The 16,431-nt window shown below is 36.6% G+C and overlaps 3 protein-coding genes across 4 annotated transcripts; all 3 read left to right on the top strand.

Annotated features, from left to right (window-relative positions):
• The first annotated feature begins 703 nt into the window (after positions 1-703).
• On the top strand, positions 704-3,844 carry LOC106116457 (myrosinase 1-like). Of its 2 annotated transcripts, none has more exons than XM_013310312.1 (6): positions 704-814; positions 902-1,017; positions 1,601-2,271; positions 2,494-2,796; positions 3,067-3,311; positions 3,646-3,844. In XM_013310312.1, the coding sequence occupies exons 1-6, from the start codon at positions 792-794 to the stop codon at positions 3,803-3,805; spliced, it is 1,518 nt and encodes a 505-aa protein (XP_013165766.1). In that variant the 5' UTR covers positions 704-791; the 3' UTR covers positions 3,806-3,844. The 2 variants fall into 2 exon arrangements, with proteins under 2 accessions (XP_013165766.1, XP_013165764.1); XM_013310310.1 differs by having other exon boundaries at positions 716-814; positions 878-1,017.
• A 1,874-nt stretch (positions 3,845-5,718) lies between these two features.
• Positions 5,719-9,693, top strand: LOC106116471 (myrosinase 1-like). The gene is made up of 6 exons (XM_013310338.1): positions 5,719-5,807; positions 6,524-6,639; positions 7,012-7,679; positions 7,769-8,074; positions 8,471-8,715; positions 9,495-9,693. Exons 1-6 carry the CDS (start codon positions 5,785-5,787, stop codon positions 9,652-9,654), a joined length of 1,518 nt encoding a protein of 505 aa, XP_013165792.1. The 5' UTR covers positions 5,719-5,784; the 3' UTR covers positions 9,655-9,693.
• Positions 9,694-10,660: 967 nt separating this feature from the next.
• LOC106116079 (myrosinase 1) lies at positions 10,661-16,428 on the top strand (the record flags this gene model as incomplete). The annotated part of the gene is made up of 8 exons (XM_013309819.1): positions 10,661-10,773; positions 11,101-11,213; positions 12,232-12,414; positions 12,961-13,353; positions 14,131-14,225; positions 14,867-15,014; positions 15,395-15,546; positions 16,339-16,428. Coding segments are annotated over exons 1-8 (1,206 nt in total), but the record flags the coding sequence as incomplete, so codon positions are not given.
• Positions 16,429-16,431: the final 3 nt, after the last annotated feature.

Genomic DNA, 16,431 nt, shown 5'->3' with positions numbered 1-16,431 from the left:
TGGATTCAATTATCTTTATAATTAAATATTCTTGCAAATTCCATTCCATGTATAATTAAGTTAAATTTGATAAATGCGTAAACAGCTGCACCGATTTATCTGATTCTTTTATTGTTCTATTTTTTACTATTAGTAGATTTTTATTATATTAAAAACGAATTAATATTAGGATCGATTAAATTTAGAATATAGTCTGGAAGAATACTTGGTCATTCCTACCTACATATTTAACCGTAATGTTTGCTGTCTTGTAGTTAGTTTTTTTTATAAGAGAAGGGGGCAAACGAGCGGCGGGAACACCGAGGTAATCAACGACACCGATAGATATCTGCAACAACAGAGGAACCACAGATGCGTTGCCGGCCTTTAAGGAAATGGTATGCTCGCTTCTTGAAGGTCCCTAAGTCGTATTGGTTTGGAAATACCACCGAGGACATACCGTTCCACAACGCAGCTGTGCGAGGCAAGAAGTTGCGCGAGAATCGCACTCGCCAGCCATCCAGGTGGTGTGGATGGAACCTGGCAGTCTGTCGTGTCGTCCGTTGACGGAACTCGGCGGCAGGAATCGTTCCAAACAGTTCTTCGGAACACTCCCCATGGTAAATACGGTAAAAAAATGCAGAGGGAACTGTTGCAGAATAACTTAATAAATTCATAGCCAGTTGAACCGAGTGGCTGTCTGAGATAATCATTTGAAGTGGCGCGCTTAGCGTATCTCGGACGTTCGAGATAAGTCATCTCAAATATTATAAATAGCCACCACGGATTATTATGTAAGAAGATAGATAAATATGAAGCTATTGCTACTATTAGGGTATGTAATTTAATTTTCTATTATACAATGCATTATATAAGTTCATTTTTGTTTTTCAAATAGGGTTGTCAACAATTTATGTTTCAGATTTCTTATAGGCTGTAATGCAGCTTCAACGAGACAAGAGAGGAGATTCCCCGATGATTTCCTCTTCGGGACAGCAACAGCTTCGTATCAAATTGAAGGAGGATGGAATGCAGATGGTAAAGACAATTTTCTTAGGATCAGTTTTATGCAATATAATAATTTTCGGACAGGCATGATAGGAGACGGTTTCGCCACAACAAGGGCGCTCTAAAGGGGCGCCATATGTGTGCGAATTACTCAGTCTTACATAACCCAGTTAGCCCCCTCGGCATTTTAAAGATCGACGCCGGAGAAATCTTGCTCAAGGCGCTAGTAGCCGTTACTGAATAATGTCCTTGTAAATATATATTAAGAGCGTCGGTGGCTCAGGAGTCAAGCTCTTGACTTACAATCTGCAGGTCCTGGGTTGGACTCCTGCCATGTACCAATGTGTTTTTCAATTTCCGATTTATATATGTACGTTTATCCGACGTTCTTACGGTGAAGGAAAACATCGTGATGCTGCACATATCTGAGAAGATATTCAAAGATATGTGTGAAGTTAACCCGCTATTAGCCAGCGTGGTTGACTATGACCTAATCACCCTTAACTTAGGGTAGGCTCCGAGCACCTCGGTGGGGACGTATAGTGATCTGATGACGATGAAAATAGATTAAATTAATTATTAGTAGATAGTATAACTTGAATATAACTTTTAGATAAAGGTGAAAACATCTGGGACCGTATGACCCACACTAAGCCAAATGTAATCAAAGATGTTAGCAATGGTGACATCGCGGCCGATACTTACAACAACTACAAGAGAGACGTCGAAATGATGAGGGAACTCGGTTTAGACGCTTACAGATTCTCATTATCCTGGTCTAGAATATTACCAAATGGTTTATCAAACAAAGTCAGTGTAGCAGGTGTTGCTTTTTACAATAATTATATTAACGAAATGGTGAAATACGGAATCACACCGATGGTCACTTTATATCATTGGGATTTGCCTCAAAAGTTGCAAGATTTGGGCGGATTTGCCAATCCTTTGTTCCCCGATTGGTTTGAAGATTATGCAAGAGTTGTATACGAACAATTCGGTGATAGAGTCAAGCATTGGATCACTTTTAATAAGCCAAGAGAAATCTGCTATGAGGGATATGATTCAACAACAAAAGCCCCGATTTTAAATGCTACCGGTATTGGCGCGTACCTTTGCGCTAAGAATCTTGTCTTAGCTCATGCTAAGGCATACTATGCTTATAAGAACGACTTCGCTCCGAGCCAGGATGGACAGTGCGGTATCACAATCAGTGTGAATTGGTTCCCGCCCCTCACTGATTCAAAAGAAGATGAAATTGCAGCTGAATTATACCGACAAGCTGAGGTAAATTACATTTTTTTAAATACTTTTTAACAGTTGATTTAAGCTGTTTATTTTAGAAATTATTAGTTAGAAACATTTGGCGCGAATGACGCGCTTTCGTTACCAAGTCAAGTATCAGATTGATTAGTGAGGGGACATAAACGTTGATATTTTAATAAGGCTAGTGTTGTGCCGATGTAGCCTTGTCGGATTTTTTTTCTTAACAATTCTTTTATGTTACAGTGGGGTATTTATGCTGAACCGATATTTTCCGCGGAAGGTGGTTTCCCCAAAGAATTGTCAGAGAAAGTAGCTCAAATGAGTATGGAACAAGGCTACCCTAGATCCCGTATGCCTGAGTTTACTGATGAAGAGAGAGAATTTGTAAGAGGTGCAACTGATTTCTTTGGTGTGAACCATTACACTGCGTTTTTGGTATCAGCAGCGAAAGACACAGAGTTCATGGTACCTTCAGTTTATGGTGACACTGGCGCTGTTACGTCTGTACCTGATGATTGGCCTAAATCTGCGTCTAGATGGTTAACGGTGAGTAATTATAAATAAACTTATTTTCTATATAAATGTCGCTACGGTCGGGCAGTAAAAAAACTTTAATAGTAGCCTACGTATCCTTCCATCTATGCAGCCGTTATACCTTCTAACAAACATCCATCCATCCAAACATACATTTGAATTTACTTCATCAGAAAGTACCAGGACATCATAAGTAGAAGCAAATGAAGAAATCATATTTACCCTTAACAGCATTTCGTCTCTCTCTTACACCTTACAATAAATATTTTTGTCTTCTTTTAGCAAGCACCAGACAGTATTTTGAACGCGCTCACACACTTGAACAATAAATACAACAGTCCTATCTTCTATATCACGGAGAACGGCTGGTCTACTCGTGTGGAAGACGGCTTGGAAGATGATGACAGGATTAGGTACTATAGAGCGGCCCTTGAGAGTGCTCTTGACGTTTTAGATGCTGGTATAACTCTTAAAGGCTACATGGCGTGGAGTCTCATGGACAACTTCGAATGGATGGAAGGTTACACGTAAGTATTCTTTTAGCTTCTGTCAGCAGTTTCAAGGCTAGGGCCTGTGACACAGGATTACAATTCAGTAACGCTTTATCTCTCCTTTTTGTTTATAATTAATTAAAAGAACGCCATTTTTTTCTTTTTCTAGACCATCTCGGTCTATTTCTGGCCACGGACTTCCAATTTGCTATGCCAACTTGTTTCGAGTCTCGATTTATGCTGTCTGTCCATTTGAATTTTGGTCTCCCTGAAAAGAACGCCATCTACATTTTTTTTTATTTATATTGAAGTTTTGCATATTTTTGGTCTATTTAAATGCGTATTTAATTAATATTTTATTTTATTGCAGAGAACGTTTTGGTCTATACGAGGTTGACTTCGAGGATCCCGCGCGCTCTCGGACGCCACGCAAATCCGCTTTCGTCTACAAACAGATTATCAAAACTCGTGTCATAGATCATGAGTACGAGCCAGAGACACGCACAATGACCATAGACGAGGGCAAATAAATCATAGAGTATTTTGTTAATTAAATGATTATAAAACGATTTAATTTGTTTAATTTTTAATAAACAAAGAATGCTTAACTGATATTCCTATTATTATATAAATATTCCAAATAAAATTAAACTTGTCAGCATCAATAGTCAAATTACGATGCTTTACGTAACCTTATTTTTCTTAAGGTAAGCAATATGAATACTTCAAATAAAATCAAAACCAACCCACAGTAGGCCAGTGTGATTGACTATTGCCTAATCGACCCTGATTTATTGTAACGAGCCACTCAGTAGGGACGTATAGTGAGCTAGTGATGTTACATACAGTACAACAGATGACATTGCATTTTTCTTTAACTCAATAATTTCCTAAGCCTATAGGTAGATTTATGTTTTAGACATGACAAAGTTTATCAGAATAATGTGTGTAGATTTGTTCTTAACTCTTCATTTGATCGTACATATATAATACCGTTATGGATCCGCTTAGCAAGAGATAGGAATACTTGGAAATCTTTAGAGGAGGCATTTGTCAATTGACAAGCTTTTCAATACAAACAAGTTGCCGATCATTTAAATACTAGTAGAATTGTTTAAATTTATTTAGTTTTTTTTAGTTAATAGGCATGTATAACTATCATAAATTGTAAAAAATTGTAAAGCAATAAAGGCTATTTTATTTTATTTTATTATATAAATACTTGGCTCAGGGGTTTCAAGCACTTGACTTGCAATCTGCATATCCTGGGTTCGAATCCCGCCATGTACTAATGTGTTTTTCTATTTCCGATTTACATATGTACATATATCCGACGTTCTTACGGTGAAGGAAAACATCGTGATGCTGCACATATCTGAGAAATTCAATGATATGTGTGCAGTCAACCCGCACTTGGCCAGCTTGGTTGACTATGGCCTAATCACCCTTAACTTAGGGTAGGCTCCGAGCCCCTCGGTGGGGACTTATAGTGAGCTGATGATGATGAAATACTTGAAAATGATAAAAATTCCATGTAAAGATGATCCGTCTTAACTATCTCTTGATAATATTTGTAGTTATCAAAAGAAGTATACTTGAAAGAAGATATTGTAATGGTCTGTTCTAATCCTTAGTTTTGTACCCGACTGAAGCAGCAAAGCATAAGAAGAATATAAGCAATAGTTAATTAATTGACCCACAATACGGATCGGACGAAAACGGATCGAATTACACCTGTTTTTCTTTCTATAAAAATCAGTTTAAAATAATAAGACATAACAGCCAACAATTTTCACCGCGAAGATCATTCGTACCTTATTTTTTTATCAACTAGTATGGTTATAACGACGAATTAATTTCTGTCAGATAGAATGAACGATATATAAATGACTTATTTGGCGCGGAAAAAAGTAGGCTAACAATACTTCCAAAGTCCCGACCAAATTTAATAATTTACAAGCTGTCGCACGCGACTTCGACCGTGCGGAATTATAAAAAAAATCCTATATGTTCTTCCAGACTATGTTCTACATCTATGCCAAACAGCGGCGTCCATGCAACCGTTTGGGAGATACTTTCTAACAAACATCCATCCATGAAAACATTCGCATTTATAATACATACTAGCTGTCGCCAGCGATTCCGTTCGCGCTGAATTAAAAAAAAACCTAATATGTAGCCTATGTGTTCTTCCAGACAATGTTCTATATGTGTGCCAAATTTTATCAAAATCCGTTGAGCAATTCCGGAGACACTGTCAAACAAACATCCATCCAAACATAAAAACATTCGATGTTATAAGATTAGTAAGATTTATTACGTAGTCAATGTCACGGACGTAAGCTATAAGTTTTGATTGACGTGTTGTTTGTAAACCAAACTAAATATCTGATAAAAAAATTGATAAAAATCTTCAAATAATCCCTCTCAACTATCAAAAACCTCCCGCGTAAATATAAAAGCGTATGTTATAACATGTTATGTAACAAATTGTTAGATTTTGGTTAAGATGAAGTGGCTGGTGATCGTAGGGTATGTTTTTTCTAAAAGATTTTATATCCGTACTTAATTAATTTAGTAGAAAATAACACTAACATTTTGTACTAAAGTTAGAAAATAAATAGTAGATTAATTAGAAAGAAAGCTGTGTAAGAATCTTCATAAGACGTAATTATAGAAGAATCTTATTCATTCATAATAAATGAGTTAACTAGCTGTTGCCCGCGACTCCGTCTGCGCGGAATTAAAATAAAAACTCAAGTAGTAGCCAATGTGTTCTTCCAGACTTTGTTCTACATCTATGCCAAATTTCATTAAGATTCGTTGAACCGTTCTGGAGATACCTTCTAACATCCATCCATCTATAGATTCGCATTCATAATATTAAAGTAAAGAGGTTGTTTGTTTTAAAACATCTTTATTTAGGAAACCTGACTGAATCTTTCACGTCTTTTGTTACTCGATACAAATTCTAATTAATTTCAACGATGATTAAATCTGCATTTATCTTACTAATATTATAAATGCGAATGTTTACATGGATGGATGTTGGTTTGAAGGTATCTCTAGAACGGCTTCATGAATCTCGCTGCTGAACATAGTCTGGAAGAACACATAGGCTACTAATAAAGAGTTTTTTTTAATTGCGCGCGGACGAAATCGCGGGCGACAGCTAGTATAAATATATGTTATCCGCCCTGGATATGCTACGCTGTAACTACAACGACCACGATATATTAACATTTCAGTGTATTAGCCATTGGCAGCAATGCGTTTACGAGGCAGCAGAGAAAGTTCCCGGAGGACTTTATGTTTGGTACAGCGACCGCGTCATATCAAATAGAAGGAGGTTGGGATGCAGATGGTAAGTTACATTGGGTACTAAGTGATGCATAAGATGTTATATTTAACTCTAAAAGTCGATCTACGTTTCATGCTTGTTAATCTGTTTAATTGTATCGATCTTTGGGGGAGACATATGCTAAAAAGAAGGCGTAATATGGCTGAAAAGAAAAACAAGAATCTTTTTACACCAGAGATTTCTAAACATTTTTGCTGGTTCAAATGTTTACTGCTCTCAACGAATATATACTGCTATTTCTTCTTTAACTTGAGATCCTTTTACTTAGTTTCTCGCCAGCTTATACTGTCATCCGGTACTCCACGAATCCGGCAGAAGTTGGCCTACTGCGGAAACTACCTACTGATTTCGGTGATCATTGTTTGTTTTTCACAGGCAAGGGAGAAAACATCTGGGACCATATGACTCACACTAACCCGACTGTAATCAAGGACCAGAGCAATGGTGACATCGCTGCCGATTCTTACAACAATTACAAGAGAGACGTCGAAATGATGAGGGAACTCGGTCTAGACGCTTACAGATTCTCATTATCCTGGTCTAGAATCCTTCCTGATGGCTTTGCAAATAGAATAAACGATGCCGGTGTACAATTCTACAATAATTATATTAATGAAATGTTAAAATACGGTATTACACCTATGATCACACTGTACCATTGGGATTTGCCACAAAAATTGCAAGATTTGGGAGGTTTTCTCAATCCATTATTCCCTGAATGGTTTGAAGATTATTCACGTGTGGTATTTGATTTATTTGGTGATAGAGTCAAATATTGGATAACGTTCAATGAGCCAAGAGAAGTCTGTTACCAAGGTTATGACACAGTAACTATGGCACCGATACTAAATGCTACCGGAATAGGTGCGTATCTTTGTGCGAAGCATTTAGTGTTAGCTCATGCGAGATCTTATCATTTGTACAAGAAGGAATTTGCTGGAGATGATGGTATTTGTGGTATAACTTACGCAATGACCTGGACTGAACCATTAACTGATTCAAAGGAAGATGAAATCGCAACAGAATTAATGAGACAGGCTGATGTATGTATTTTAAAGCAAAGCAAACTCTAGTTTCTTTTGTTTCGACGGCTTTGTTTGTACTTAATGTTCTAAAACTTGGTATTTTTCAGTGGGGTATCTATTCTGAACCAATTTTCTCAGAAAACGGTGGATTTCCTAAAGAATTAACCGATGTTGTTAACCAAAAGAGTAAAGAACAAGGTTTCTCAAGGTCACGTATGCCAGAGTTTACGAAAGAAGAGATAGAATTCATGAGAGGCGCGTACGATTTCTTTGGTATCAATCATTATACGGGTGTTCTAGTTTCTGGTACTGAATACCTTCAAGAACATCCTGTACCTTCGATGCACGATGATATAAATGTAGGTACGTTTGCTCCTAGTGATTGGCCAGCAGCAGCATCAAGCTGGTTAAAGGTAAGACATTGATATATCATAGAGACATAAATGAAATGTTACTATTGTAACCAATACTTGGTCATCAAGTATTTATGCTTATCTGCAGTATTTGTAATCATTTCGTTCCAATTTAATTGATCTTAAGGTCGCTATCGCAATCAAATAACATGATCAATTACAAAGAATCTCTTCTAAATGAAGGGTTTCATATAATCTTAGTAATAAATGCGAATGTTTAGATGGTTGTTTGTTGGAAAGTATCACGAGAACGGCTGTATGGATCTCGCTGAGATTTGTCGTAGATGTAGAACATAATCTGGAAGAACATATATGCTACTAAGTTTTTTCTTAATTCTGTTTTTCCCTTATTTTGGTATAAATGTTAATGGTATTATTTTATTCTTTATTTTTCAGCAATCACCTGACAGTCTTCTAAAAATTTTACTACTTATAAAAGAGAAGTACAACAATCCAGTGATGTATATTACGGAGAATGGCTGGTCTACTAGACTGGAACAGGGACTGGAAGATGACGACAGAGTGCGCTATTACCGCGCCGCTTTGGAGAATGTTCTAGACGCGTTGGACGCCGGTGTCAACCTCAAGGGATATATGGCATGGAGTCTTATGGATAACTTTGAATGGATGCAAGGATATACGTGAGTTTATTATTTGTTTTATCTATAAAACATTCAAAATAATATTTCTAGTGTGTTACAATTGCTTTCAGTCTCTTCTCTTCTTCGTCGTTACAGTCTTGTCAGACTGGTCGTGGTCATCACGTATCAGTGACTCGCTTTACCAGGCGCCGCCACTCCTCCCTAATCGCTGCCTTTTTTGTACATTGGTGCAGGGGGACATCCACAGCCGCTCTGATTTGGTCGGTCCACCTCAAAGGCGATCTTCCTCGTGGTCTGTTGCCCTCAACTTTCCCCTGCACCACCAAGTGCTCGATGGATTCGTCATCACGTCTACAGACGTGACCAATTGCTTTCAGTAGTTTCGGGAAAATGATTGGAAAAGCATACTGTGGCACAAAAAGACAGGGATATTTCGTTGTGTTTTGACACATTTTATTATATATATAAAATTCTCGTGTCACAATTTTCGTTCCCATACTCCTCCGAATCGACTTGACCGATTTTAATGAAATTTTGTAAGCATATTGAGTAGGTCTGAGAATCGGCCAACATCTATTTTTAATCCCTCGCGGACGGAGTCGCGGGCGACAGCTAGTTATAATTAAGAATCTATTCAAAACTGTCTTATTTGTACAAATAAAAAAGTATATTTAATAATTTAATTCAATAAAGAAAAATTTCGTTAAAATTATGACAGTTGTAATTTCACGTTAAATTTAAAAATGGCGGCTATGTTTGACAGTTGACAAATAATGTTGCCACTTTGTTAAACATTGTAAGATTATATTTTCTTGCAGTGAACGCTTCGGACTGTACGAGGTTGACTTCGAAGATCCGGCAAGAACTAGGACGCCTAGAAAGTCTGCATTTATTTACAAAGAAGTGCTCAGGACACGTGTGGTTGACCACGATTATGAACCACCTTCAATGATTATGTCAATAGATGAAGGAAAATAAATAAAACTTTTGACGTAAAATAAAAAAAAAATGAAATTATCTGTGTTTTTTTATTACGTAAATATAAAGCCCCCTATAGCTCTTCTATTTTAGATAAAATATGTCATCTGATATACTTTTAAAGTTCGCAAACACTTTAAAAAATACTTGAATATTATCTATTGGTAGATAACATATCAATTCAATTGTGGACTTCCTTTGTTGAAATACTTGAGATTTCTTTCATCCCTATCATTATCCCAAAAAATAAAAGAGACAGGAATATGTCTTAACACTTATTACGGTAGTAGATTTTCACTTTTTTTTTTAAACGAATAGTGTGCATTTTAAAAACTTAAAACTAATAAACCTATCGCTGATTGTTCTCCAACACGGCCACCGGCAACGGCACTGTCACGAGCTAATTTCTGTCCATGATTAAAATGACGTGACGGCGGTCGTTTGTCCGTGTTGACGACGTCGGTGACCCAGCGTACCAAAATAACACAAAAACCGTACGATATATAAAAAAAAAACTTAATTAGTGTAGCTTATGTGTTCTTTCAGACTATGTTCTATGCGTATGCTAAATTTAAACGAGATCCGTTAAGCCGTTCTAGAGATATCTTCAAACACCCATCCATCCATCTAAACCAGTCTTTCCCAAAGTGGGCCTTAACGCCCCCTTGTGGGCGCTGCAGGTCTCAAGTTGCGGGTTATAGTAAAAGTTTCGTTTAGAATTCTCCGTTAATATACATATATAGGTCACAATAATTAATTAATTTAATTTGAAGTTATAGTGGTGGCGTGCTTGACTATGGTCTAAACCCTTAACTTAGGGTAGGCGTAGCACCTCAGTGGGGACGTATAGTGAGCTGATGATGATGTTGAATAACTATCTATCTAAACTTACGCATGTATAATATTAGTACGAAGAAAGATAAGTAGAAGATATATAGATAATATTAAAATTACTAATTGATAAATATAATTTTTCTTATCAATTGCACGTAATTATTGCCGATTAGTATAGTTCATGCTTTAAAACTATACGCAACGAAACAGTGCTATTATTTATTTAATTAATATGAAATAAACAATTACGAATATGATGTTATTTTTGTTTATTGTGGCTTTATGGTATGTATTAATATATTCATTCCAACTTTATAATTTCTAGCTGTATCCCGCGACTCTGTACGTATTTGTAAAAAAAAAACAAAATTAGTAGTCTATGTGTTCTTCCAGATGTTCTATATGTATGCCAAATTTCATCGAGATCCATTCAGCCGGCCGAGAGATACTTTCATACCAGTCCCACTCATCCTGATGAAAGGCCCCCGATGGGCTCGAAACTAGTCGGTGCCTCCACCGGATGAATATACGTGAGTGTTTAGTCGTTTTTATATAAGTTGATTATTATGTCTCAAGAAAGTTTGAATAATTTTAATATTGTCAAATATTCAGTGGTGTAACAATTGATGGTTGGAGTGACACCAAACAGAGGAGTTTCAAAGATGACTTCAAATTTGGTGTATCGTCAGCTGCTTATCAAGTTGAAGGGGCATGGGATACTGATGGTATGTTTAATTTAAATCGAACTCGCGCACCGAGGGTTCCGTACAAACCTGTAGGTTTCAACTGAAACTAGCTTTACTTATTAGCTGTGGCCTGCGATGTCGTCGGCACGAAATTATTATACGACTTGATAGCCTATATGTTCTTTCAGACTATGTTCTACATCTATGCCAAATTTCATTGAGATACGTTCAGCCGTTTTGGAGATATGGAAATTTGGAGATAATATTAGTAAGATATGTTTATTTCTTTATGTATAAGATATAAACTTTAGTAACTTCTTAAAACGCCAAATTTACGTTAAAATAAAAAAAAGAAGTTAAAATAGTTTTCAGTTTGAAATTTTATAATAGACGTACACAGAAGTACACTGGAAGTAGCAAGCTTCCTTATATGCCAGGTTAATTTAACCATCAGTGGCATTTATAGTAATAAATTACAGTTAAATATGACCTACTTTATCAGCCATACCAAGAAACTAACCATTACTATAAGTAATCTACGTTAAGTGATTTACGATAAGATAAAACTCATTTCAATTTTATATCTAAAAATTAGTCGTCGCCAGCAACTCCGTCTGCGCGGAATTAAAAAAAGATAAGTAGCCTATGTGCTCTTCCAGGCTATGTTCTACATCATCATCAGCTCACTATACGTCCCCACCGAGGGGCTCGGAGCCTACGCTAAGTTAAGGGTGATTAGGCCATAATCAACCACGCTGGCCCAATGCGGGTTGGTTGACTTCACACATATCTTTGAATTTCTTTTCAGATATGTGCAGCATCACGATGTTTTCTTCACCGTAAAAACGTTGGATAAATGTACATATGTAAATCGGAAATCGACAAACACATTAGTACAAGGCGGGATTTGAACCCCGGACCTGCAGATTGCAAGTCTCGTGCTTGACCCCTGAGCCACCAACGCCCGAACGACGAAGTCTATTACAAAAGTAAAATTATATAGGTTTAATTTCACACATCTATTGGATTTGACTATTTACCTATAATAACTTTTTAGGCAAAGGTGAAAGTATATGGGACAGATATATGCATAGTCATCCAGAATTAATAGCGGATGGCAGAAACGGCGATGTCGCATGCGATTCCTATCATAAATATAAACGAGACGTGGAATTACTGCGAGAGCTCGGTGTGGATTATTACAGATTCTCTATATCTTGGCCTAGAGTGCTGCCATCTGGTGAGTTATTTATTAACGTCACGTCAAATGGAGATACGAGGTCTCTGCCTACCCCTTTATGTTATAAGTTTGATATGCGTGTGTAAATAAGGTGATTTTTATTGTATTGGTCTACATTATCGATTCTACGTGACTATATGGTGTGTATTCATGCATATTCTTAAATGAAACGCATATATAAGTGCGATATAATACATTTTCGTTCAAATTTGTAATAAGTATAATTCTTTTCAAATATATTAGCGGCTCAAGGTCATGCGCGCAGCGTAGTGCGTTTGAAAATTGTGTTCTGCGCAACGACTCGCGCGAAGTCCTGCGCCTCTAAGATATATAACTACTATAAGTACTATTGCTTAGTAGGGTAATTAAGTGTTACAAATTTGACTCCTTCACGTACCGATACGTGTTGCCGGTCCAAAGGTCTGACATCGACTGACCCCCCTCTCTAGCGTGTAGTTATGACGTATACGCTCGAGACAAACAACACTACATTAACAAGTAAAGATTCTTTTAGACAAAAATATAATGAGTTACTTTACCTTTCAGGTTTTCCACATGATCAGAACGAGCACGGTTTCCAATACTACGATAGCTTAATAGATGAACTTTTACATTACAATATAACACCAATGATTACATTGTATCACTATGATTTACCACAAAAACTACAAGATTTAGGTGGTTGGGTAAATCCTCTATCTATTGATTGGTTCGAAGATTATGCGAGGGTAGTTTTCAATAAATACGCACATAAAGTACCATATTGGATAACTATAAACCAACCAAATGCGATATGTATATACGGATATGGAGATACTATGTTAGCACCGGGAATTAACATTAAAGGTGTAACGGAATATCAATGTGCTAAGAATATATTATTAGCCCATGCTAAAGTTTTTAGGTTATATGAGAGAGAATTTAAAAAGAAGTATAAAGGTAATTTTTAGCAATAACTATGTTTGTTCTGCAATATTATAATAGTTTAATTGATTTGTAAAATTTTCATTAAATACATTCAAAATAGTGTAATGTTTGCGTTCAATCTGATGATTTTTTGTTTATTTAATTTTGTTGTTAAATTATTGTGAAGATATTACGATGAATTTACAGATTATTATTAACTTTTTAATTATATACTTATAATTATTATTTTATTAAATAATTATATATACTTGTTAGTTACATCGTCATCAGTTTACTATACGTCCCTATTGAGGGACTCGGAGCCTAAGTTAGGGGTCAGTAGGCCATAGTCAACCATGATGGTTAAGTGCGGGTTGGTTGACATCACACATATCTTTGAATTTCTTCTCAGATATGTGCAGCATCACGATGTTTTCCTTCACCGTAAGAACGTCGGATAAATGTACATATGTAAATCGGAAATCGTAAAACACATTGATACATGGCGGTATTCGAACTCAATACCTGCAGATTGCAAGTCAAGTCACCTGAGGCACCGACGCTCAATTAGCGTTATTAACTTACTTGACTTAAAGTCCCATGTCTCCGTAGTGGGGCAGAGGGCTTCTGCGTTTGTCGGGCCATGTCAGCCCGACTGCCTTCATGTCGGCTGCTACTGAGCGCCGCCAAGTTTGTTTAGGACGGCCACGTCTTCTTGTTCCTAGCGGAATCCACTCCAGGCCCTCCCTGGGAATAATTAGCGTTACTAGTTACATATAATTATTTTATTCTTTATTTCTTTTCTTTTAGGATCCGTTGGTATATCGATGTCAATAAATTGGGCTGATCCATTGAATAATAAAACTGAAAATGTTGAAGCCGTAGAAAAATATCGAGAATTTGAGGTAAATATTAATACAATTTTTAAGACATTTTTTTAATTAAAAAACTAGACATACAATCTGTACTTTTACAGTCTTAGTAACAAAGTTAAAAGACTAAACTATATTTTGTAATGAAGGAAATCCGACGCTGTGCCAGTGTACACACTAGCCTTACTAAAATGTCGACGTTTGTTTCCCCTCACTATTCATTCTGACACTGGACTTTGTAACGAAAGCACGTCATTCGTGCCAAAGGATTCTAATTAATAATGTCTAAAAAGTTTAAGCGAGCGTCGGTGGCTCAGTGGTCAAGCACTTGACTTGCAATCTGCAGGTCCTGGGTTCGAATCCCGCCATGTACCAATGTGTTTTTCGATTTCCGATTTACATATGTACATTTACCCGACGTTCTTACAGTGAAGGAAAACATCGTGATGCAACCTGCACATATCTGAGAAGTAATTCAAAGATATGTGCGAAGTCAACCAACCCGCACTGGGCCAGCGTGGTTGACTATGGCCTAATCACCCTTAACTTAGGGTAGGCTCCGAGCCCCTCGGTGGGGACGTACAGTGAGCTGATGATGATGAAAAAATTTAATAATATTCTCGAGTAAAAATAATTTTTCTAATCTAAATATTAATATTATTATGTTTTTGCAGGTAGGCGTATATTTAGATCCAATATGGTCAAAAAATGGAGATTTTTCACCTATGGTCAAAAAAATTATAGAAAAGAAAAGTAAACAACAAGGTTTTTATAGATCACGATTGCCAACACTAAGCCCTGAAGAAATAAAATTGTTAAAAGGTAAACGTATCATCATCAACCTGCCCTTATCCCTATTCAGGGTCGGCACAGTATGTACTACTCATCTATACATCTCTATCAGCCGTCATATCCGAGTCTACTCCCTTCTTACGCATATCCTCTTTCACACATTTATGGACAGTCCTAGGTCCAAGTCACGTCAAATTTGCTAAGAGTTCTTTATCTTACTAATATTATAAATGTGAATGTTTAGTTGGATGGATGTTTGTTAGAAGATATCTCCAGAATGGCTACTACTAGTCTGGAAGAACACGTAGAATACAAAATAAGTTTTTTTTAATTCCGGAAAATCGCTGCCGCCAGCTGCGACTATTTAAAACCATGAAATTTAATAAGTAATTTGATTGTCCAATTTCCAGGTTCAGCGGATTTCCTTGGTGTTAATCATTATACTACATTTCTGATTAAACCTTCAACTAAAAATATCCATTCTCCATCGTACGCAGACGACATTGGTGTAGACTTAGTGTATGGTGAACAATGGGAAAAATCCGCGTCGCAATGGCTTAGAGTAAGTTGTCTGAAATTTAACTAGATGGCGCTATTCTTAATTTTAAAATTAATAAGTTTTTTCTTGTTTTTTTTTTGTCAAATTTATCTTACTAATATTATGAATGCGAATGTATAGATGGATAGATGAATGTTTGTTTGAAGGTATCTCCTAAACGGCTAAACGGATCTCGGTAAAATTTGGCATACATAGTCTGGAAGAACACATAGGCTATTAAGTTTTTTAAGACCTCGCGGATGTAGTCACGGGCGACAGCTAGTGTCTATTTATTAAAAAAAATGGTGTGGTTAAGTAAAATTCCGTATGTTTTTATGCAAATGTTTCAGCTATGGAAACTCGCCTAAGTCAATCTTTATTTGATTGAGTTAATTTATTTAAGTGCTCGTAAAAATATAATAAATGTTGAACTAGTGTTAGGAAGAAAATCCGACACTGTGCCGGTGTATCGACGCAACACTACCCTTACTAAAATGTCGACATTTATGTCCCCTCACTATTCATTCTGACAGTTGACTTTGTAACGAAAGCACGTGATTCGCGGCAAATTATTCAAACTAATATTATAAAGCGGAAGAGTTTGTTTAAACGCGCTAATCTCAGGAACTACTGGTCCGTTTTGAAAAATTATTTTTTTGTTGGGTCCATTTATAGAGGAAGGTTTAGGCTATATAATATTAACCCGCGACCGATAGTTTTTTTTTTTTAATTCCGCGCAGACGGAGTCGCGGGCGACAGCTAATAATGTCTAAAACTAGTTTAAAGTAATTCATTTAATCTTTTCTTGAATTTCAGAGTGCTCCTTATGGTCTATACAAGTTATGTATTTTCCTTAATTTACGGTACGATTATCCAACAATGTTCATAACAGAGAATGGCTGGTCAACA

The sequence above is a fragment of the Papilio xuthus genome, unplaced genomic scaffold (assembly GCF_000836235.2).
Source record: "Papilio xuthus unplaced genomic scaffold, Pxut_1.1 DF827756.1, whole genome shotgun sequence".
Taxonomy (NCBI): Eukaryota; Metazoa; Arthropoda; class Insecta; order Lepidoptera; family Papilionidae; genus Papilio; species Papilio xuthus.
This window is presented reverse-complemented; position numbering and strand designations above follow the sequence as displayed.